General features: G+C 32.1%; 1 protein-coding gene across 1 annotated transcript in view; it reads left to right on the top strand.

Annotated features, from left to right (window-relative positions):
* Positions 1-24874, top strand: part of LOC129231556 (solute carrier family 22 member 13-like) — a 123293-nt gene that overhangs the window by 26216 nt on the left and 72203 nt on the right. Inside the window, exons 2-3 of the mRNA XM_054865909.1 lie at positions 11815-11969; positions 19989-20157. Coding sequence (XP_054721884.1) covers positions 11897-11969; positions 19989-20157 — 242 coding nt within the window. The 5' untranslated portion in view covers positions 11815-11896. The remainder of the gene's footprint in view (positions 1-11814; positions 11970-19988; positions 20158-24874) is intronic.

Below are 24874 nucleotides of genomic sequence, written 5' to 3' on the forward strand. Positions count from 1 at the left end.
AAGCATTTTAGGAAAACAGATTGAGGTAAAACCACCAGTAGTTGAAAAATGCACTAATAGTTGACACGTTCCTAGTAGTTGACTCCGAAAAGAAAAAATAAATCAACAAGAGATACAAAAATATTTACAAACTTATATGATAGTGTTTAAACTTGCGATACTTACCTTTAAGTTCATTATTAGCAGATCTTTTGGTGTATCCGTTTTTCTTATTAATTATTTTTTTTATTGATTTTACCTAACCAGGGAAGTGTAAACCACTAGTGTTTTTACACTAACGCAAAAAAAGCAAAAACAAATAGTTAATTAAAAAACAAGTGTGAAAAATTATTACTAAAAGTAGTCCAAATGTAGTTCCTACTTTAAGAAAAAGTCTATAATAAACTATGTCCTGCTCTTTCATTTTAACTCTTTGACATCATGCAATGTCCCTGGTCCCTCCATTTATGCAAAAAATCGGAAAAGCGTTTATTTCTCTTATCTTCTTCGTTTCTTTCTCTCTTTCTTTCCTTCTCTCTTTCTCTCTCTTTTCTGTTATATTTTCCAATTTGTACGCAGACTTTTACTCTTCTACCTCCCAGGACGAATTTTGAAAACGGAAGGTTCCATCATTCCTTTTTCTTTAAGTCGGAAAACCGCGAGCCTAATTAATGAGAGCCTACTATGCATATTTTGAAGCAACTTCTTAACAAAATAAGAAGAAAAATTGAACGTCAAAAATGTCAAGGATTTTGTTTTTATATCTGATCTTAGTTGGCAGTCCATGAAATCTCTGAAGTCCTATCAGGCAGAAAGTAACTCAAAAAACAAATTATGAAAATAAAAACTAGTCAGTTGACAAAACCTCCAGCCGTCGTACCATATAACTGGTTCATGATTTCCAATGTCAGTCTAATATGGTCGAAGGTGAGACCCCCATAGATGTATAACTAGCTTGATGTTTTCTCGCTTCCACTTTAGTTGTTGGTCTCTTTCCTTTTTTTAATGCTTTTCACTTTGTATGTAGACATTTCACCCACTACCACCCACAGAGAGTTTTATAAACGAAAGATTCCAACGCTATTTTTTACTATACCGGATAGTATGGAAACCCGGATATTCACGAGTCGGATAGACGAGGGAACTTGCTTGAATCAGCTTCTTTAAAAACGTTTAATATTCAAAAGCTCTTTTAAACATGACCTTAGTTGGCAGTTCATAAAGTCTCTGAATGCCCGGAGGCTGGTAGCTAACTCAAGAAACAAATTATAAAAATAAAAACGAGTCAGAGTTGACACAACTTTAGGCCGTCGTACTGAATAAATGACTCATGATTTCTAATGTCAGTCTATTATGATAGAAAGTGCGACGTATCACATATTAGTATCTCATCAGATTTTTTTCTTTCGTCTTTGTTTATTTGTGGATTTTTTTGGTTTTGGTTATGCTTCTCAGCTTCTACGCAGACTTTTCTTCCTCCCCCTCACACGACGAGGTTTGACAAAGAAAGGTTGGTTCCAACGTTCCTTACATTTTACTTGGCCGGATAGTCGCAAGCCGGATAGAAAAACTCCTACTGTGTGAAAAAAAAGTGAAAGCAAAGGAATGAAGACTTCTCTTTTATGTATGATCCTAGTTGGCAGACCATGAAACCACTAAATACCTCTAGGGCAGAAAACAACACAAGAAACAAATTATGAAAATGAAAACGAGTCAGTTGACAAAACCTCAAGCCGTCGAACCAAATTACTGGCTCATGATTTGGAATGTCAGTGTAATATTGTATAAGGTGCGACCCCCATACATGCGTAACTCATTCCCCGAGACCAGTTTCTTGAGTGCCGGCTTCGACAGGACTTCACTGATAAGATCAAAGCACTATCATCAACATTAACGGTCGTTCAAAACCATTGTTCTTTGGGCTCGGACGTGACAAGAATTTCTTTCTCGCTTGCCACTCATTTTCCCAAATCCATTTCTATTCTCGCCAAGTTATTCGTCATCGCCAAATCGATGTTTTCCTTCCTTTTTTTCAGCCTGCTCGATCATTCCAACAAAACACAATCGGCTTATTAACGAACCGAAAACTTCATTTTGAAACAAAATATGTATGATAATACAATCATAAAATGTCTTTTAGGCGAATGACTTTCCGTCCATGAGTTCTTTTTTACATTGAAAAAGAGATTTCTTGTAGCCAAGGCTTAACATTTTAAAGACAATTAGGTTTAAACTTTATTTTAGATATTATTGACTAAATATTATTGTAAAATGTACTTTTTCTTTGTTATTGAGGCATTTGAATTTTAATATACTAGCGATCTGTCAATCAATTAATAAATCAATAAACATTTATATACTTATTTATTTATAATATATCCGGTAATTTTCTTTTTTTCTTTTTTTTCCTGAAAACACTAAAAATGGAATACTGCATTCATTCTCTCATGCTTCTAATTTTATTAAGTTTACTTTTTAAATTATAGTTGTAATGCAGGTCATGTCATTCATAATCCAAGTATTTTTGAGTTGAATATTAAATTAATCAAATTTGAAAAATAGCTGTAACTTTGCATCTTTTATGAACCGTATTGTAGACTCATGTGCCCCCATCCATTTACACAAAATCTACAGAACTTATTTTCACAAAACTTGACGTGCATGCTATTTAATTTGCAACTTTATAGTTTTATTTTTTAAAAGTTTACATACTCTACCACAACGCATTTGCCATTAAAATATTTTCCTGCATAGGAGCTTAAAGGAGCTCAGTTCCTGTACTTATTTTAAATTGATGTGGAAATTTTCACACTAAACCGAGTGATTTAGGTGTGAAAATAAATTCTGAAGACTATATGCCACCCGTACTCATTTTGTTTGATAGATTATAAGGCCCTAATTCTAATCCTAAAACACAACCTAAATCCTTCACAAACCTTGAAGTACATGCTATTTACTTCAAAATTAAAGCTTTAAGTGTAAAGAATTTCTACACTCTACCACATCGTATTTGGTCCCGAAAAGATTTTCTTGCATGGGAGCTTAAAGGAGCTCAGTTCCTATACTTCTTTTCAATTCATATAAAAATTTTCTCATTGAACCGAGTTGAGGTTATTTAAGTGTGGAAAAAAAATTTAAAGACTATGTGTCTCCAGCACTCATTTTGTTTGATATAATATAAGGTCCTGCTTGTGCTCCTTAAACATATCTGTACCACTTTTATTACTATTTGTGCAACATTAACTCTGTTTTAATCATTTCATTCTATCACACAAGGGGAAACACTTTACTTTAAATTGGTATTTGGTTTAAGTTCATCACGACTACCAGATAACACTAATGCATTATGATTCTGTCATTAAAGTCTGTTAGATAAAACGTTTTCGTGGTCATTTAGAAAGCAAAGGAAGTGAACACTTAAGCGATAGCTGTATCAGTGAGAAACTCTAATGTTCTATTTATATGAATCGGGTCAGATAAGCTCTTTCTTCTCACGAACATCTCTAAAGTGTTTACTAAAGTTACAGAAATAAAATAGTGTGAATGTAAATTAAGATAATGGGGTGGGGCACTTTTGTTTTCCGTGAGATTCTTAGGTCTATTCTTAAGACTTTTTTTTTTGGAACGGTTTTTAATGGTGTCTTTAGGAAATGGTTTAGATAAGTGGTACACTTCAGTCAGGGCAAAGATATGAAAGGGGTACAATTTCATGGAACCGAAAAAGCCCATTAAACTGCAGGTCTGTGTTTTAAAATTTGTCAGAGTAAACATATGTGTGTGTGAGTTTAAAATGATGGGATAGTTTCTTTGCTTCGTATATATATCTATACATATACCCTACAAAAGAAAATGTTTATTTTCTCTGCTCGGTCAACTCCTCTCGGAAGATTATCGGTCAACTATAAACGATTTTTCAATTTTTGAATTAATATTTTCCATACACTTCTGCAATTAAACGGACCCATTTTTATTCACTAAGCACATTGAAATCTAATTTTTATTTGTAATAATGTTTAAATTTGGTGTAAATATTCATCCTAGGAATATATGACAAATTATTTAAACTAGAATACTTCAAATTGTTACAAAATTAGTAATATGAGATTAAATATGACGTGAGTTGAGTGTTTGGTTTTTTCAACAATGCTTCTAAGATTTCTAAGAACGAACTGTGAACCTCAGTGAGTAAAACTGGTCATTAGTGTTCTTGGAAAAGAAGAAATGAGGAAACAGAAAAGTGGACGAAATCCGAGATCCAACTTTATAACTTTTAAGAACTTATCAAAGACTCTTCTGTTGAAGTTCAAGAAATTTGAGTTTAACAAATGATCTCTTTGTATTAAGTCGATAATTTGATTCATCAGGATGGAAGTAAAAAAACAATTTGGCCGAACCGAGTATTAATTTATTTCAGTATGTGTGTATGTATTCCCCTTAATCTTGAGAAAAGCAGAAATATTTAAAAAATTGACCATGAATTCACCATTTCTTCTGCATTCGTATTGAATAATCCTATTTTTACTAATGAGTTCACGGAATTTGCATTGCCTGATTTCGTTACTAAAACGAGGGGGTTTTAAAGAAAGTCGCTGAGGCGAGTGAAAACAGAATTTCAATGATTCAACTTTTGATATTTCCCCTTTTTTTTATTAGTTGAGTGAAAAAAAATTGTTTATTGTGTCTAAGTCTACACTCTCTGAGAGTAACAGAGTTTCAAAAATTTGAATCATGACATTTTTAGCCAATAAAATCATGTTTCCATTTACCCCAGCTTGTTTTCATTTACCCTATGAACTAGGAAAATCGAAATAATGATTTCTTTTTCCTTGAGTTGATGTCGGTTGATAATTGCAGTATACAGAAGGTTAAAAAATTCTACATCAACAATACTTAATTTGCCGTGAATAGATCTATAAACATTTTCCCTTTGCTATTTATTTATGTAGTATTTATTTATTTATAAATTTTATTTTTCTGTTTGCCATAAAAAACAGCGATGCCATAAGAAATTCTTGAACTTGTAAAATATTTTAACGCAAATCGCAAATTCATACTACAATTTGTTGCTTTATTTGATTTTTTTAAATGTATCAAAGACCTTGTAATTATAAAAAACAGTGCGACATGTGGTAATGAGCATGGCCGACGAGAGGCCATGTCAGCTTAGTCAGAAACTAGGTGCATGTCCTTTCAGGGATCTCGGCTCGGAATCGCAGTAATATAAGTTTGACAAGTTTTATGTTGAAGAGGGGGGCCCGGCGACAAAACTGAAAAGAGGCCTAGGCTCTCGGCGGCCCTGGTAGAGGATTGAGGGGTGAGGCGAAGTGTGACTCTTTGTGAAACAGGGGAGACGGGGGGTCAAAGTTGTTGGAAAAAAAGTTGTGATATCATTTATATGGACAACTTCTAACTGGATTGTTACATATGGGCTTATAAAGTTAAATGTGTCTACGTGTGTTGAAATCATAGCCCATTATACCAGGGTGATTCTCTCCAAATCGGCCAAGTAAGAGTTAAGAAAATGTTTTACATCATCTTTGTTAAAAACACGCGATTAATTGTTTATGAGTTAATATGAACTCATCTATATTAGGAAAAATATTGGCCGTGATCAATCATGCTTATTTTTTGCGCAACATTTTTTTTTCTTTTCATATAAGTGAGGGAGTGATGCCTATCATAAACTTTGGTGTTTGTATTATTTTGTTTGGAAAACATAAAAAAAAATCTGTTGACAAGCTTTTACTTTACAACAGCAATAATTTAATCTTAATCCCATAATACAATAGCCAAAATTCATCTCTCTCTCATAAGTTATATCACTCCCTCACTTATGAAGGGATATGAGGGAGTGATGAATTTTAGCAAAATGGACAATTAATTTTTTACAATTATCTGAATTAAAACTAGGCTTAGTGGGCTTTAATTATACCTGAATACTCATAAATTAATGGTAATAATCCTTACCGGTATTCAGTAGGGGCTGATGAGGGAGTGATGAGATAAAAAGAAAAACCAGTCCACCTCTCTGTCAAAATGTCCTCCAGAAAGATAGAACTAAAAACTAAAAATCAAGTTATCTTCTTTTGATGTGATGTGCTGTGATAGCTACCAAAATCTTCAAATTCCATAAACTAGCTTTATGTGCTGTCTAGTTGTGCTAAAGTTAATATTTTCAATAATAAATTAAAAAAGTAGTCCCTATTCGAACATAAAACAAAATTATTAAAACATTAATAATGCATCCATATTTCAAAAATGCAAAAATTAGTTTTTAAAGTTGAAATCTTGTGTGAGGAGAGTATGAAAGAGTGACAAATAATTACTTTGAATTACAGTGTTAATTAACTTATAAATATCTTAAATATCAAATTACTATAACACCTTTTAAACATTATAATATGCGTGCATGTTAATTTTAGTCTTAGTTTTAGAATGATAAACTAATAAGATACTAGTCGACCCGTGCGGAACTCCGCACTGTGCTTCGAATCGCTTTATAAGGCATTTCTTTCTTTAAAATTTTCAAAGGAAGAACATTATGAAAAAGAACCGAAAAAAAGTAAGCGCAGAAGAGAAGGCATGTAATTTAAAGACATCAGTAACAAAACCTCGTTAAATACAACGTTGTGATAATTTGATCATCGCTCAACTGTTGGTCGTACATATTTTCAATGCAAACTTAAATATAATTAAAAGTGTGGCTGAGTAGTGACTCGTGAAAAAGCAATAATTGTGCATGTGAAAAAACAGGTTGTGGCAAATACAGTCCTGCCCATGTGAGCATCTGACGGGAAAAAAAGAAACATTAAAGAGATATTTATTGGCGCGGATTCGAATTGGCGCCATTCTAATTAACAGCCCGGCACCACAACAAACCTAGCAACCTAGCAATGACGCCTTCCTTTTCGAAAGTTATTCATTGAAGGAATGCGTAGTAAAAAACAGCAAAAAAGCTTTTTGCCAAAAAAAAAAAAAAATAATAATAATAAGATCATGCTTCTATGTTTTGTCATTACCCAGCATGATACGATTTAAAATTTTTCGTAAAGCATGGAATTTGATTAAAGAATGACGAAGATCTCACGTAGCGATTGAAACAAACATTCTAGAGAAGTAATAAATTAGATTGAAAATAAGTGTTTTTATCTTTGAATATTATGAAGAAAAACCGAAAAAAGTAAACGGAAAAAAGTAAGCGCACAAGAGAAGGCATGTAATTTGAAGACATCAGTAACAAAATCTCGTTAAATACAACGTTGTGATAATTTGATCATCGCTCCCCTTTTGGTTGTATGTATTTTCAATGCAAATATAAATATCAATAAAAGTGTGGCTGAGTGACACGTGAAAAATCAGTAATTTTGCATGTGAAAAAACAGGTTGTGGCAAATACAGTCCAGCCCATGTGAGCATCTGACGGAAAAAGAAGAAACATTAAAGATATTTAGTGGCATGGATTCGAACTGGCGCCATTCTGATTAACAGTACGATGCTCCAACAAACCTAGCAACTGTGCCTTCCTTTTCGAATGCTATTCATTGAAGGAATGCGTAATAAAACACAGTAAAAAAGCTTTTCGCCGAAAAAAATATAATAAGATCATGCGTCTATCTTTTTTCATTAGCCAGCATGATACTATTTAAAATTATTCGTAAAACATGGAATTTGATTAAAGAATGAGGAAGACCTCACGTAGCGATTGAAACAAAAATTCTAGAGAAGCAATAAATTGGGTTGAAAAAATAAGTGTTTTTATTTTTGAATATTCAACAATTTCCCATAATAGGCTTATTTAACCTGTACGGCTTAAAAGCCCGTACTTCTTTTTCTTTTAATCGAACACTTAAAATTCAAAACCAAAACCAGTTGAACTGATTCCGTTTTAAGTGTAATTTTTCGAACGTAGACAAAATGTGTTTTTTTTTTTTTTTTTTTTTTTTTCAGCCGAAAGCAGAGGAGTAGAAAATGACATCTTACTAATGAAGTTGATAATAATTTTAATGTTTTATATCGTATTCGAATAAATAATTAAAGATTTACTGGTTGAAACTCGTAGTTTTAATTTGGCGTAGTATTTTTTCATTTGTACAAAAGGTTGAAGACTGCTATTAGAAACATCTACATTTCAGCATACAATGAAAATATTTCTCTGTACAAAAATGACTTCCTTTAGGTAAATCTAATACTTTTTTTATGCTTATATTATGCTGAGTGATCTGAATGTAGTCAGAGCTTTAAAAAAAGGAAGAATACCCTTCGATTAACAGTCAACTTATCTTAATGATAATTGTAACTTGCATAATGGAGTCGAAACACCAAGTAGCATTCCCACTTCATTTATTTTTTTACGTGTGTATGTTATGAGTACATGTAATGCGTAATACTAATATAAATTTGATATTATGTCGAAGAGCCCAAGCTTGCCCGAAGTTCATATAGTTTATAGCTGAACGCTCTACTGAAAAAAACTTATCAATTTAACCAAACAACTAATTCCGGTGCTTTTAAACTTTATTAAAATATGAACACACACACACAGGTTTTTTTTTTTGCCGAAAGCGACGTAAAAAATTGGAAAACTGCATTAGAACTTTGCAAAAAAAAAAAAAAAAAAAAAAAAAATGCATAAGAACTACAGGCTGCATCAAGGTTTTCAAACAGCAAGGGGTGTTTTCGAAAACTTGATTTTTCGACCGTAAGTCTATTTTTCATCATTAGCCAGCCTGATAAGTTTTAAAATGAGAAGGGAACAATATAGAAGATAAGATATTGAAGAGAAATGTTTTTATTGTTGAAAATTTTTACAATTCGTTACCGCAGGCAGCTTGAACCGTTATGACTTAGATGGCAGCACATGTTCATCATTTAACAGCACGGTTAAAATACAAAATAAATTGAACTATGCTCTATTTTAAGCGTAGCTTTTCGAATGTAGTAAAAATGTGATAAGCTATTTCTTTTTGCAAAAAGTAGAAAAAATATATATTTTACCCTTTAAATTGAGGTAGTATATTTTTTATTTGTACAAAGAGTCAAAAACTCATTATAAGAATATATATTTCAATATATGATTTATTATTTTTTTCTTAACAAAAAACAATTCTATTATAGTCTGAAATCTTAAACCTGTTACTTATATTTTCGCTTACATTATGCTTTAATTTTCTTACCAGAGCCAAAGCTTTAAAAAAAAAAAAAAAAACGTACAATTAAGAAGCAATTTAGCACAAAGTCGCATCAAGTTTTCATAACAGCAAGTAGCATTTCCTTCTCATTTATTCTATTCCCTCATATTTGTTATTCACTTCATTAAGTGTTCATGCAATGCGCGATATTTCTCTAGTTTTTTGATGCAGATTGTCCGGACGTGGGCCCGAACGCTCATTCTCCTGGTTACGAGGAGAACGCGCTGCCAATCAAGCTATTCAGCTCTGTTGGGCATAGTGCAAGTTAAAGTTATAAGTTTAACCGAAAACCTCATTCTGGTTCTTTAAAACTGGTTTTTCGGCTGAAAAAAACAATTTTTAGACCGTGGGTCTATTTTTCGTCAGTAGCCAGCACCATAAGCTTTAAAATAAAGTGTAAATCAAAGAAATCGATCAAGAATTGAGGAAAATCTGGCGTAGAAACCAAAAACAGGCTACAGAAATAATATATAAGGATAGACTTGAGACATTAATTTGACCAATTTTGGAGAAAACCACCCCCCCTTGATGAAAAATGAAAAATTTAGTAAAATGGTGCTTAAATCCCAATTAAAAAGAAAAAAAAATCACACAGCGCCTTTTACCCACCAGATTACCAATTACGAAAATCAATAAAAGTATTTTTATTTTCATATACCAAAAGGTATCAGTTTTAATGTTACTTTAAACTTCTGAGAGTGAAATTTTGCTTTCAGTCTCCATCTACTGGTCAGACAAGAAAGCGAATTACGTTAATTACAAAGTTAACTTATTAAAAATTTGAATAATAATTGCATTATCGAATAAAATTCCGTTTCCAGACTGTTTATCACATTCCACATCTCCATGAAAATTCTTTACATAATTAAATTTGTTTTGGCGTAAGCGAAAACACGCTGACCGACCGACTCTTATGTTAATGAACTATAGTGGTCACGGCACTGCTCAAAACCAGCATTAGCTGGACATGAAGACTATTAATCAACGATCATACGTGAAGTTTCGTAGAATATTTTGCATGGCGTTCATTAAAAACTATGATTACAATATAAGGAGGGAATTTTCGTGTGAGGTTTGAGTGGGTTTCAAATAGCTGTGGCTAATTGGCAGTGATGCTCCACCCTGTAATTAATGTGTTGCTGTATTATTTTCTTAATGAAGATCTAAATGGTTTGTGCAGGTAACCACGAAGCACTCTTTTTGGAGAAGTATCATGTTAAATACATGATACACCATATGCACGCATTCAAAAAACTTAAAAGCACATTTACTGTTAGAAATATTCGTAAAATAATCTTGCCTGGGTTATAATCTGGTAAATTATGTTCGTTTTTGACTCAAAAGACATACGATATTTTGATGGTTTCATGTATATGATCACAATTTAAGAATCCGCTAGTGAAATTTGCTGTACATTCTTCATGAAAAATGTAATAAGTGGATTGAAAAGTCAATCCTTTTCTTGGATGAATTTTCACCCTAAAGCTGACTTCTTTGCATTGAAAAAGAGGTTTCTTGAAACTCAAACACACGTGTCTGTGATTCTTCCATCCCACACCCGATCCGCCAAATGAAGTCTTCTGGTTGGTTGAAAAAGGCCTTGATAGATAACTCGAGTGCCTGTCGCAGGCTTAACTCGGCTGGTGAATACGGGTGTGAGTCCAACTCTTAGGTACATTGATGGTTCGCAGTTCAGATTGGCAGCGATGAATAAGTCTGTTGCTGCAAGTCTGCTTATGGGAACTTTGTACCAATTCTTCGCTTTCGTTGAGAATGTGAAGCCATTTTCGCCTTCACCAGATATATCAGTCTCGGAGATTCTTTTACATCACTCCCTTTCTACTCGAATTTTATTAAGGATCAGTACCCCCCCCCTGTTCCGTCAATGTTAATTTGCTCATGTTCATGTACCTCTGAAAATCTATTAAAGATGCAATTATGAATTTTTTTCTGTATCTTAAGTAGACTCTTTTCTCTATACTGAATTAAAATTTTACAGAAAGAAATCTTACTTTTTTTAAAAAAAATTCTAAGCTGTAAGTCACTGTACTTTTTTCAAAAAATGCCATTTTGCAACACGAAATCAGCTCCATAAAAAAATATTTTTCGAATATGAGAAAATATTTACTTCAGTATATGCAATTAGATGTATGGAATAGGTGGTAAAAATTTCAAAGCCTAACACAATTTATTTACTGAGAAAAAGGAACATTTAGTTTCAAAAATACCATTTCGAGATATTGCAATTTAAAGGGAAAAATCTACCTCATTAAAATAGGTTTACATTTTTTTTAAAGTTTATTTTAACTTACTTCTAATATGAGCACGATAAGGAAGTTTTTATTAATTAAAAGGTATTGAAGTGAAGTTTCAAAATATATAAAAATCAAAAAAATCAAATTTTTGAAAGTATTTAGGGTACTGACTCCCCTTAATCTGAACTTAGGGTACTGAATCCTCTTGTTGCTGATCATATACTCCGCTTTGACTATCAGTAAGAAAAAGTGACTTAAGATGTCACTGAACTTGCAATTTCTTACCTTATTAGCTATATAACTAGCAGCTTAAATTATTCATGAAAAATTTCTAATATTTTAGTATTTTAGAAAAATTTCTAATATTTTCTCATTTTCTTTTTCTTCAACAGATTTGGCAGAAAGAAAACGTTTTGTTGGGTTGTCCTTCTGTCTGTGGTTTCAAACCTGGCAACCATCTTAGCTCCAGACCACATGACATTTACAGCAGCACGGTTCCTCACAGCTTTTGGTATAGCTACCATTTCAACCACATCATTCATGATTGGTAAGTAAAATACAATGATCTTAGCCAATTATTTTCCTTTTCTTTTCCGATATTTTGATCGTAAAATATACTAAAAATAATGACATTCTCACCTCACAACTAAGCGGTATCAGTGGAATATTTTACCCGCGCTGAAAAATAGAACCAGAGATGGATATCCCTAGCACATTTATTTTATGTTTTATAGATAAATTATGCGTAACTTTCAACTTTCACTCGATTAAAGTACAGAAATAACCATATACGTTTTTGAAAACAAATGCTTGGGCAGTAACATTTTATTTATACCCGGGCTACCAAATACAAAACGCACCTATAGAATAAAAAAGGGTAAGCGCTCGCACCATGTGATAGTACATTTTATGAAAAGTAACGTTGACTATAAGGTACACCGAGTATAGTTGATAAACAAGTTACATTTGAAATTTAAAATTTTTGTTTCCAATGTTATGCATCAACAGCTTCCTGCAATGCTATTTATTACTATTTTCCTATCTATACAAAAACTGTATCAACTATACCCAACGTGAATCACGTTAATATACCAATGAATAAGACGTTACGCTGACGTAATAAGTGATTCAATTTTTAAGACTTTCACAAAATGTTTGAAGTTTTAGCACGATGAAGATGATAAACGTGAATTTGACTTACAGTAAATACAAACACATGTATAATTATTTTCTCCAAAAATGTTTCAAGGTGTATTTCATTGATATGAGTTTTTAGATCAAACCCCAAGCATTTCTGGAAAAAGAAAAAAAAACATTTAAAACTTGTGAGTTAAAATATTACACAGTCCGTATTCGGCTGACCACCTAAACGGAACATCTGACAGCCTCATTGGCTGTTGCCCCTCAGAGGCAATAATACATGTTTGCGGATAGATTTAAATAATATTTTTAGAATTTCGTTTTCTTTAAAAATTTTACAGAAAAAAAATTCATTTTTATCAAAGATACCCATAGGGTGAAAGTGTTATACCTTGGGACTCTGCGAATTTCTAAGAATCTATTTTTAGCAGCCATGTTTTTTAAATCTCTAATAGTAACCTTCACCACTAAGTGGTGCCATAGTAAAAATCAGCATCAAATGAGGAAAATTGAAGATTTTGTGAGGGAAAGAAAATTTCACGACTCCAAAGTAAATATTTTCTTCTTTTTATTTCATTTTCTATCTTTGTATTTGAAAAGCTAATCAACAGAATTTTATTTTGTTATAAAAGAGAAGTACTTTAAATCGTTTGGTCATGAGAAAAAAATGATAGTGCATCTAGACTGACAACTATTTTGGATTTTCTTAAACCACGTGGTGATTTTACCTTGGGACAGCTAAACATTTTGTACCTTAGGACACGTTCCAAGGTACAAAATGTGCATGGTTCTTAATAATTAAGATATGTTTATGGACATGGAACAATGTTCTAATCTTATGCAGTCTTTGAAACACATTTAATGCTAGATAATAATTCATACTTCACTATTCATAATTCATTATTCGTCATACATGATTTAATTCATTACCATGAATATATATATATATATATATATATGTATATATATATATATATTGTGCAAACTTGATTCAAGTACATGGCTGTTTCCTGAACCATATGAAGACTTTCCCATAGTATAACAGGATGTGTCCCAAGGTTCAAAAGAATGCTGTACTTTGGGACAGCTTGGAACTCTTACTTAAACGGCTGGCAATATTTTATTTTTAAAATATCTGAATTTGTAAAAATATATTGCACAGAAATATGGTAGGGAATTTCAATGTGACTTTTATATTTTAAATTTGATTCAAATAATTGACGTTAAAAGTTAAAATATGAAAAGTGTCCCAAGGTACAGCTAACTTCTTTTTGAAGGGATTCTGAGAATAAATAGCCAAAAAAAAAAAAAAAAAATCGAAAAAATATCATAGACGGCTAAGAAAAACTCTAAAAAAAAAAGGAAAAAAAACAACCATTCCTATAAAGAATGTCTTGATTAAGGATGGAGGTTTTTAAGGAGACACTCAGAGCTCAAAACAGAACAATCATTTTATTTATTTTTTCCTGTGGCAAAATCCACCTAAGTTACCACATCAGACGATAAATAACAAGAACTCGGTGACTGGCTGCTCGTTTCGAATCTGAAAAAATGGAATCCTAAAATGTAATCCATACAGGTACTGGGATAATTGCAGGGAAGGCGTGGAATTTTCTCATCGCTGGATAACTACCTCATTAAGATGGACAGAGACAAGTATTTGTCTTTAAATCATCGTCACGGGGAAAGGAAGCTTTTCAGGAATGCTCCCATCACGAATTTCGTGTTCCTAGTTGAAATGAAGTTCGAACTTAAATCATTTGCTTAAGTGGCAACTTATGATTTTTTTTACTTAATTTCAAATGCAACTTGGTTTCTTCAAGGCTGCAAATTGTCGCGCGCATGCCCGTAAGTGTTCCTTTAGTTTGATTAGACATCTTATGGTAGAATTAGCTGTTTTCTTGCTGGGTTCGAACAAAATCAAATGGCTTCACAACTCCTTTATTTTTTTGTTTTTGCCTTTTTCATACATAAAACAATAGATGGACGCAGGCCCGTGTCCAGATTTTCATAAAGGGAGGGGTTTTAATCTTACCAGTAGGGGGGGGGAGAATTCAACCCCCTTACAGCTTTTATTTTTACGACAAATTGCCGATCCCAGTATGGCGTTTATTCACATGTAAGGACTGCTGTATTCTTGAAAGATACCTCTAGCTGTACAAGTTACCAAAGTATTCCTTCGTTTCACAGTTTCGCTTTAATCAAACTTTGCTTGCTTCTTTTTAATTAAATCTGTTTACTATGTAGTATATTGCAATGAGTATTAAAAACTCATCACTAATTCTTTTACAATGTAGAATGTATATCAGGTTGTTATGTTCTGAAATAATGCTTAATAAACTAAACAAGAAAGAGCTCTTTGCAGATTCAAATTACGTAGCCAAGCACAATCACTAATGCATCTTTATTCTTCATAGATGTAACATATGCCAAATTCACCATAAGCTCCTTACAATAAGCAATATTCTTTCTTTGCATTGGTAGATCATTCAGCGGTTCGTCCGCCATACTTTTTCCGAAATATCACATCAGTTTGTAAGGCTTTAGCAGTTGTAAATCGCAAAAAACTTCAGAGAGAAAATTAAAATAAAATAAAAACGCTGAACGCAAACTTTCTCATTAAAGTAAATTTAAGTCAAATATACATTTTCTTCATTTTGCTTATTTTTTCCCCAAGGGAGGGGTTTAACCCCTAAAACCCTCCCCTTGGACACGGCTCTGGATGGACGGATTGGAACGATAAGTAGAATTAGTCTTTTTTTTTTTTTTGTCAAATTGAGTAAAGCATAAATTTGCTTTGCTCTTTAGTTCCTCTATTTAGTCTACAATTTGTGCACAAAAATACTACTATTTATTGCCCTGTATGAGCAGACAAAAATTAGAAACTAACCGAAACTGATGCCGAATGTCCTTTTACATAACCTTCTGTAACTGGAAACTATGTTAGGAGGCCGTATGCGAATTTCCCTTTTTTTCCAATCTATCTTTATGTACGTGTGTGTGTGTGTAATGGTATGTGTGTTTTTAAAACTTTCGTTTTAGTGATATATAATAAAATATTGATGCTACTAAACTATTCCATTTTCCTTTTCTTTTCGAAAATAAGAGCTGTTAAAAAAATATTCATTCAAAAATCTAAATGATCTACGCAAAAGATTATAACTTCCATTACATGTAAATAAACATGCATTTTCTTACTTCTAAAAGAAATTATTTTTGTTCTCTTATAAGTTCATTTCTTCTTATTTATTGGTGCAGTATGTATTGTATAGGGAAATAAACTACTTTTGAGAACAGTAATGTCCCAGTGACTTTTTCAGTTCGTTTAATCTACAGTCGTGAAACCAAAGTTCGAAATAAATCAGTGTAAGAAACTAACAGTTAGCTAAGGTAGTTCCTTTTTTTTAGAAGGAAAGTTTTGGTGAATAGATAAAGATTTAAATTCATTCAACAAGATATAGTAAGATGATGAATACTACTTTTTTGACGTACTAATTCCAAAATTTAGTAGCCGTGTCTCTTTTTCAATGAAGATCACGTCTGAGACGGGATAAGGTTAGAGTGTCTGTTGGAAAAATGATTCAGACGGTTTGATTTCATTTAAATTTATAGCTCTGGAATTAATACAATTCTGTACGATGAATACGTGTGACAGCGACGAACAGGAGGGGGTCAAAAATGGATTTTTTTTTTTTTTAAGCTCTCCTTTTTTCTTTTGTTTTCTTTTATTAGAAGAATTTTGACCACTATGCTTTCATGAATTGATTAGCAGCAGGAAAATTCGATAAGAACTAGCTTTAGAGTATTTTAAACGCATATTTTTTAGTCCTTGACTAGGCAATATTAATATATTTTCTTTATAAACAAGCTCGATTCATGTAGACTTTTTTATTTCATTTCTCTGCCGTGTTTACTATCATTTTTCAACTGACAGTTCTTTAAATCAACCATAAGATGCTTTTTTTATCAAACTGTCGATAAAGGTGGACTCCGCTGATGGAAATAGATCAGTTTGATCTTATAATATCTTAATTATTTTTCATAATTCATTTTTACTTTCTTCTATATATAATGCATAGACAGTAGCATTCTATCCATAAACATTCTCGAATTTCCAAATTTGTGTTCTGAACAGATGAATCATTTTGATCATTTCCGAAAAATAACAATATCTGTATACCTGTGTGTGACCGATTTTTTTGTGACTATGCGTATTTAGGGATTCAATTTCAAAAAACGTTTCGAAAAATGTGCCCATCATAAAAGGCCGTCTAAAAATAAAAAATAAAATAAAATAGGGTTTCAATTTCAAAAAAAAAAAAAAAAAAAATCCGAGGAAAAGCCGCGAATGCTCTTTTTGAAAACGGTAATTGAAATTCATCCACAATTGAGTCCCTGGAATTTTAATTTCAAAACATTGTTTGTGGAGAAAACCCTGAAACTTTTTCAGCGGAATCATTTTTAATACGATATGGGTCATATTGCTTTGATCTAGTAATGACACTTTCCTAAATCAAAAGCTGAATCCCTTTCTGCGTTTTTACATATATTAGGAGGTAAAAGGAGGGTAGGAGAGAACTTGTTAAAACTCATACTCCTTTCCCTTAGTTTTTTGATCTCGCGACAGCCCTGAACAATTTACAAATTTGACCGAGACAGTCAAATTACGCGAATCTGGTAGCCGATACACTCCAATTTGAAACTCCGAGAAAACGACAAAACTTATTAGTAGTAGCTGCGATTATTCGTATGATCCGAGATTTATTATACAATGCTATTGCTTGCATATATAATTGCTGTCGTATACGTATGCAGTTCGCTTCGTATCTGTAGTTATTTTATTTAATCTCAAGTAAAATTATTTCTCAATTTTTGATATATATTTTTATATTTGTGAATTTCTTTTTTTGGTGTGTGCATAGGAGGGGGGGGGGAGGTTGCACCATTGAGATTGTATGAATAAACAACCCTGCCAGAACATATTATTTGATTAGTAATTTTGAATATATCAACGGGTCCTATCATCATCATCAAGGGGCGTAGGTCGGGCACCACTGATCGTATTATTGCTCACGAGCCATACGATACTTACTTGGGAAAACTCATGAATCTCATTTATACCACTGTCTAGGCAATGTGATTGATCACATGCCACATAATACACTAGGGTAACAGTGTACGTCAAAGGGTGACATGAGAACGGGATATTTCACCTCATGAAAATTAGTTCAGTCATTTAAAATTGTACACTTGTGCATTTTAGAACATTCATTAATTTATTGTATTTAACTTACAAAAATAGTTGCCTATTAAGGAATTTTAGACTTCTTATTTGCGATCATCATTACCTAAAAAATAACAGCTATTTTGGCTAGAGACATTGCAGGCTATAGTATTAAAACTATAGTTTGTTAGTAGAGAAAGCGACATTATAATTGTACCACATTTAATTTAACTTACCAGAACTTGAAATTTCAGAAGAAAAATATCGCTTTTCCTTTTAATTACAAGCTTTATATGTTAGTTATATACTAGCTATTTCAAATTTACTCTTCAACCATCAAATGAGAAAAAGTAAGATTTTATGAGAAATGTAAAATTGGCACTTTTGTCTTCAGATGCGAATCATATGACAACAACATTTTTTTTTTTTTTTGTATTTATTTATTCATTATATTTTCTTCAACGATGGAAATCAATTTAATAACTATGCAGCATACGTTTGAACAGCAATGCTACATTTCATAGCCCCCCCCCCCCCCTCGTGCGTAGAATTTTTGTAAAAGAGTACATCAACGCCTCAGAGCATTAGTAAAACACCTAGCCTCAAAAGAACAGCAAGATATCCTACTGTTATTCTGAGGTGACAATATATGCAATATATATATATATATATATATATATATATATATATATATATATATATATATATATATATATATATATATATATATATATATATAGGAATTTTCTTCTAGACAGTATCCTTCGAGGTAAGTAGCTCAAAATATGCCCTTTCACAGTGAAAATCACCTGCGTGCATTATTAAACAATAGTTTTCATCAGGACCATGCGTATTGTCATGTAAGTAAAAATATCTTGATCCCAAACTAAGAAAATAACATAAGGTGGACCGGGGCAAATTTACGCAGTGGCCTGTTTTCAAAACGAATTATAACTGCAGAGCCAACAGTCATAACAGATTGATGACAAGCAAATAATCTCACAAGTTTTTGAGCATTAGTGGAGCTTCGGTCCAGCATGCAGAAAGAATAATCTGTTTTTTACCAAGTCGAGTAAATTTTGTGTTGAACGGTTTGAAGTTTATTATGAATAAATAATAGTTAAGAAAACACAAATATATAAAAATGAGTAGAATTATATCCTTTTTTGAGATTTGTATTTGTATGAACTGAAATGTTATTATTATTATTATTTTTTTTTGCATGTAAAAAATAAATTCAAACTTGTCGACGGGGCAAGTTTACGCGTTGAACGTTGGAGTACCTTTACGATCGTTCTTACTGCTCTTACTTAAACGTGCCCCTGACACGTTTTTCACTCCAAACTATCTCAAACATTTTTAGTATTTTCCGGCTAATTAGTTTTGAAGATTACCATTTAATATTTTATTAAGTCACACATTCGCATCTTATAGATTGCAATCATATAGTGCTGTCTTCATGCCCCTTCAGCTTCAACTTTATACACTATTCAGTCTAATAAATTTGCTTCGTTTTAGCGATGAGACATTATGTTCAAAACACTAACAGAACCGCGTTCGGTGTCAAAATAAATATGCGTAAACGTATCTGGGACACGTTTACGCAACCGACTTGAACTCAAAAATAATTTTTTTAACGGTTAAAAACACAAGCTGAGAAAACAACTGAATATACCAATTTGACTCCATTATTCATAAAACCACAATGCCTAAAATTTCCTAAGTTAAAACATAAAAATTAGAAAATTCATTGAAAAAAATCCGCGTAAACATGCCCCGGTCTACCATACCAAACTATACAGATTAAGATTTTTTTTTTTTTTTTTTTGCAATCAGGCGTTGTTATTGCTAAAAATGTAAATAATATCCTTTTTTCAACTTCGAAATAATCAGAGAAGCTCAAAATATGTCCTTTCACAGTAAAAGTCACTTGGTTAGACTACTCAAGTTGAAAAATAAGTCTCTAGTTTCCATAGTTGGAGTTTAAAAGAAAGATTAGGTAAGATTAGGTTTTTTTTTAATTAAACCGTGCATATTTAAGCACTCTGTTGCATCAGGACCATGGATATTGTCATGTAAGTAAAAATATCTTGATCCTAACTAAGAAATTAGCATGCAAAACTGCAGGTTAAGATTTTTGCAATCAGATGTTCTTATTGCTAAAAAAGTAAGTAATATCCTTTCTTAATCTTCTTTTTCTAGTTATGGAGTACACGGGCCCTTCTAATCGGACGATAGTGTTGTGCACTTGGGCAGCATCCTGGACATCTTGTGCTGCGGTTCTTCCATGGATCGCATATGTTTTGCGAAATTGGAGGTGGCTGCTGTGTGTGCCTTTCCTTCCAGCATCTGTTTTACTTTTTGTATCATGGTAAGGAAAGTTTATACTTTGCCAGTCTGGGTTACTTATTCGAAGATTTTACTGATTAAGTTCATTCATGTAAGTTTTCACATAGTCTGTTCAATCCATTTGCAAAAAGGAGAGCATTTTATGTTCGTATTTTCACTTTGTTCCCGGAATATCAAACTAAACAAATACCTAAAAATCATTATGTATCATCATATCGTTTCCTCAGAGCAACACTACGACAGCTAATCCCAGAAATAACATTTAGACATCCTACTGTTGCTCTCAGGAGACGATATGAAGTATCAACTTTCAAAAAAGTTTTCTTGCATTCAAAATTAATGATTTGTACTTGTTGCACGCGTGACCTTACGATCACACCATCAACATTTTCAAATCTTTTTTTTAAGTACAGTCGAACTCGCTTATAACGAGCCCTGATTTAACGAGAACTCGGTTTAAAGAGAAAATCAGAAATACTTAGGTAGTACAATGTTAAGTCTATAGGAGAATAACTCGCTTTTAACAAGCAAACCCCGCTTAAAGCGCGCAATATTTTTGTGATTCTTAAAATTTCTATTGAGTTACATACAGCAAAATGACGAGTCTTAAATTTTTTTTTAGCAAATGATGTTGGTATTTTTCTTTATTTGTAGAGTTAGAGAAGCATTGAAAAATTAGATTCTTAGCATTTTAAGGCGAATTTACGTAATATACCAGATATTTCAGGTTCTTTATACATATTTTCAGAAATTATTTATAGCGCTTGTTTTTTGTCTGCTTGAAAGTCTAGAGCATATTCTCTTAGTTTAAGTTTCGCTTTTTTCTCTTTTGGTGCTTTACGGATAACTTTTGAAAAGTCTCTTCTTAGCAAAAAAAAAAAAAAAAAAAAGTTTTGTTTTATTTCATTACATTGCTTTGTGTTAAACCCGTAATGGACATCTACCAATTTATTTTGGCAGCATTTTGAAAGAGGATGCTGCCTTAACCTTTTACGCAATGCATTTGTTTTGCTTTTTAGCATACTTCCTGTACAAGCAAAAATAATAATTATTATTATTATTATGAACGTGAAAGGTGGCTTAAAATCTCTTAAAAATATATCTTAAGGCAAAAAAAAGTCAAAAAATAAAACATATTATTTCAACAATGACCTAAAAATAAAAAGTTAGATAGTATAGTTATGAGAGGGGAAAACGCATATCTGTCGGCCCTACGGTCGGTCTCTGTCGTTTACCGCCTCCACTCCTTTGAGTGAGCAATCTATTTTGAAACATAGAAGAGAAAAATATAGTTTAAAAAATATACTTTCGAAATACTCTCTGCTCTTTTTGTAATAAATTTTAAATTTCAAAAAACGTTGGATCCTTTAAAATTTTTGCTGCTCCTTTATCAGACGGATTTGCTTCGAAAAAGATTTTTTTGGCACTGATTATAAAGAAAAACATTTTTTGTAGTTATTAAAACTGTCTCAAATTTTACATATTCTGCTAAAAATTAAAATCCTCTGCATTGTGTTAAATAAAAGTTGTTTTTGCTTTAATTTTTCGTTCATTTTACTTATTCTGTCATGAAACTTTGTATTGCGAGGGGAATTTTTTCTGAGTTTCCGTTCCTATTTTCCTACACATTGAAAAGATGGAAATGGTTAAAACATTTTCCTTCTGAAAATTTATCGCTGGAAATGAATAAAATGACGCTTTATAGATTGAGAAAATTAATTTGATATCGATTGCATAACAGGTTAATCTGAATTAACTTCGTTTTGAGATGAGTTTGTTAAACATAAAAATGCTACTTTGAAGCAATTGAGAAGTTAATCGAAACGAAAGAAAAGGAGTGAGAGATGAACATTTCAGTATGAATAAAGCGTCATTCATTAAAACGCTTCGAAATAAATGTCAAGAGCAAATATTAGCTCTCTGAAACCGTCGAAAGAGTGAATTCTTATCACCTCCTCAAAGAACTCTTTTAACAAAACTGAAAGTTTACTCAACGTTCAGAAGAACGGTTCCCCTTTGTTAGTAAACTCTGAATCACGACAAGAAGCTGCTCCTCGTGTTGACAATCTTTTCTTTTTTCTTCTCTTGGCATCTTCTCTTTTCTCGCACAAAGGCCAGACGCTGTTGTTTCCAAACCGAATGGTTCTCGGCTTTTCCTATCCGATATAAATAGTTGGCTCAATGGTGCTTATTCATCCGGCACTTCGAAGATGAGGTGTCTTCTCTTTTCCTATTCGGGGGCCCTTCGGATGAATTCGGAATCTGCTCTTCGAAAAAGTTCCGATAAGATTAAAAAGGCACGGAAAACAACGTGGAAAATGGGTCGTCGTCTTCTGCTGTCATATATTTCGGTGACACTTGAAGAGCGAGTTATAAAAAGGACCGGTTCCTCGAGACTAGCCCGCTCCTAGCATCCTTTCTCCTTTCCAAATACGTGTAGATATTCTGCAAAATGCAGTCGAGATTAAATGGAAAAATGAAAAGGAAACACGTTTTGAATATTTTTGCTTCAATTCGAGAAATAGAAATTGGCAGTATGAAAAGCGAGTACCTAATGATAGGGATGATGGAGAGATTAGTATATTTGAATGATCGGATATCGAGTGTGATTGTACTAATCGAATGAGCGGATATCGAGCGTGATTATATTAATCGAATGATCTAATATCGAGGCATTTTACAAATTGAATGATCGGATATCGAGTGGTCCTAATAAAATTGATAGATCGGATGTGGTGGAGGAATTCAATCCTCAATTGAACGGATATCGAGGTATTCTACAAATTGAATGATCGGATAACGAGTGATTCTAATAAAATTGATTGATCGGATGAGGTGGAGGGATTCAATCATTAATTGAACGGATATCGACTGATTTTAATAATCGAATGATCGCATATTGATTGATTTTAATAATCGAATGATCGGACATCGGCTGATTTTATTAATCGAATGATCGGACATTGAGTGGTTCTAATAAAATGATCGATATCGAAAGAGTCTAATCATCAAATAATTGGATATTGCATGATTTTAATAGTCAAATGAAGAACTATGGAGAGAATACTTAAGAATAATCGTTATAGTATATTTCGTTTTGGTAATTTCAAAAAGAACCGCTATTGAAGAATTTCTACAACCCAGAATCAAAATATATCGATAAGAGATCAATCTTTTAGAAAATTGTCAGATAGAATCAGTCTACTATGAAATATTAGAAATACAGAACCCATCAATAAATTTACCAAAACTGTAATCAAATAAAATATTAAAAAAGACTAACCTATGATTCGATTATGCAATAATTAAAAAGAATTTCTGAATAAACTATTACGTAATTAAATAGAGAAGTCTGAAAACCAGTCATCTCCTGGGTTTCACCAAGGACATGACTTGTTATAGAATTCATCGGTTCAGTTATAAAGTCATTCCTAAAAAATCTCTTATTCATAAATCAACCTAAAGAATAGCTTTACATTTAAATGAACGGTTGGGTCATTCCATAGTGACTAACGTAACATTCGCAGCTGATTTTCAAATGTACAAGGTGACTATTTTTCGTTTCTACCTAGAATTTCAAGCAAAATAAGCGCTGGCAGATTTTTTTTTTTTTTTTTTTTTTTTTGCCAAAAAGGGCATCGTGACTAATGTAACATTTTTGCAACCCTGAGAAACAATGCTTATGTTACGAGACAATTTTTTCTGAAACTTACGCAGGCATTTAAAATTGGTCCATATATTTGTAAGAGGTAAACAATCTATTTTTAAAAATGTACTATAGATTTGTTACAGATGAATCTTTTTTTGCCAAATGGTACTTTTCCGAAAAACTGTGTGTGACTAACGTAACGTGACTAACGTAACCATCGAATAACAAGCAATGAATGCATATAAAAAAACCTTTTATAAATAATTTCTTGCTCTTATATTACTTTTACACTTTTTAGGAACCTTCTTTGTATTATGGTTCTTTCTTTACTTTTTTTTTCTATATTAGTGTAAGAAATTGAATGGAAGGATTCAGTTCAATTATCTCAATTTGAATGTGCAAAAAAAAAAAAAATAAAATAAATAAAAATAAAATAAACAAATAAAAAAAAAACTGCTTTTACATGAATAACATCATTCTTAGGCTAATTAAGTCCTAAATATCTCTCTTTTAAAAAATTAACTTTATGCAAGTTGATAGTTTCATCGAATTCTAGTATTCTGCTGATATACTAGTTATGGTTATAAGAAACTCCGTAGTACTTTTCAATGGCATATTAATTTTTAAGGTTTACTGATTCATTGAACGAAAAGTGTTGTGCATCCTTTTGAATTAAAATGTAATATTGAAAAAAAATATTCGAACGTTTTTTCAGAATGCATTTTTAATTCCAGATATCACCGCAAATGTTTGAATTTCTAAATGATCATTCTTGCATTTTCTCAAATATATGGCAGCAGCGCTTATTGTCACTGTATCATGTAACATCTTCAAATGTTTTCCAACAAGCAGCCATTACTTCATTTTAATAATAGGTGGAGTATTTTCTAAAAAATAGAGACGTTCTCCTTTGCTAAGACTGTATTTCTATTATCTTAATTCTTAAGCTTGGATTCTTGTGTTGAATGCACATTCAGCAGAGTACTCATTTTGCTTTACTCACTTTTTTTCTTTTTTAATAATTCTTTAAATTGGAAGTATCTTTGTAAAGACCTATAAAAAAGTATTTTTCTAAGTAAACAAAAGGTCT

Source organism: Uloborus diversus, chromosome 10 (genome assembly GCF_026930045.1).
Source record: "Uloborus diversus isolate 005 chromosome 10, Udiv.v.3.1, whole genome shotgun sequence".
Classification (NCBI taxonomy): domain Eukaryota; kingdom Metazoa; phylum Arthropoda; class Arachnida; order Araneae; family Uloboridae; genus Uloborus; species Uloborus diversus.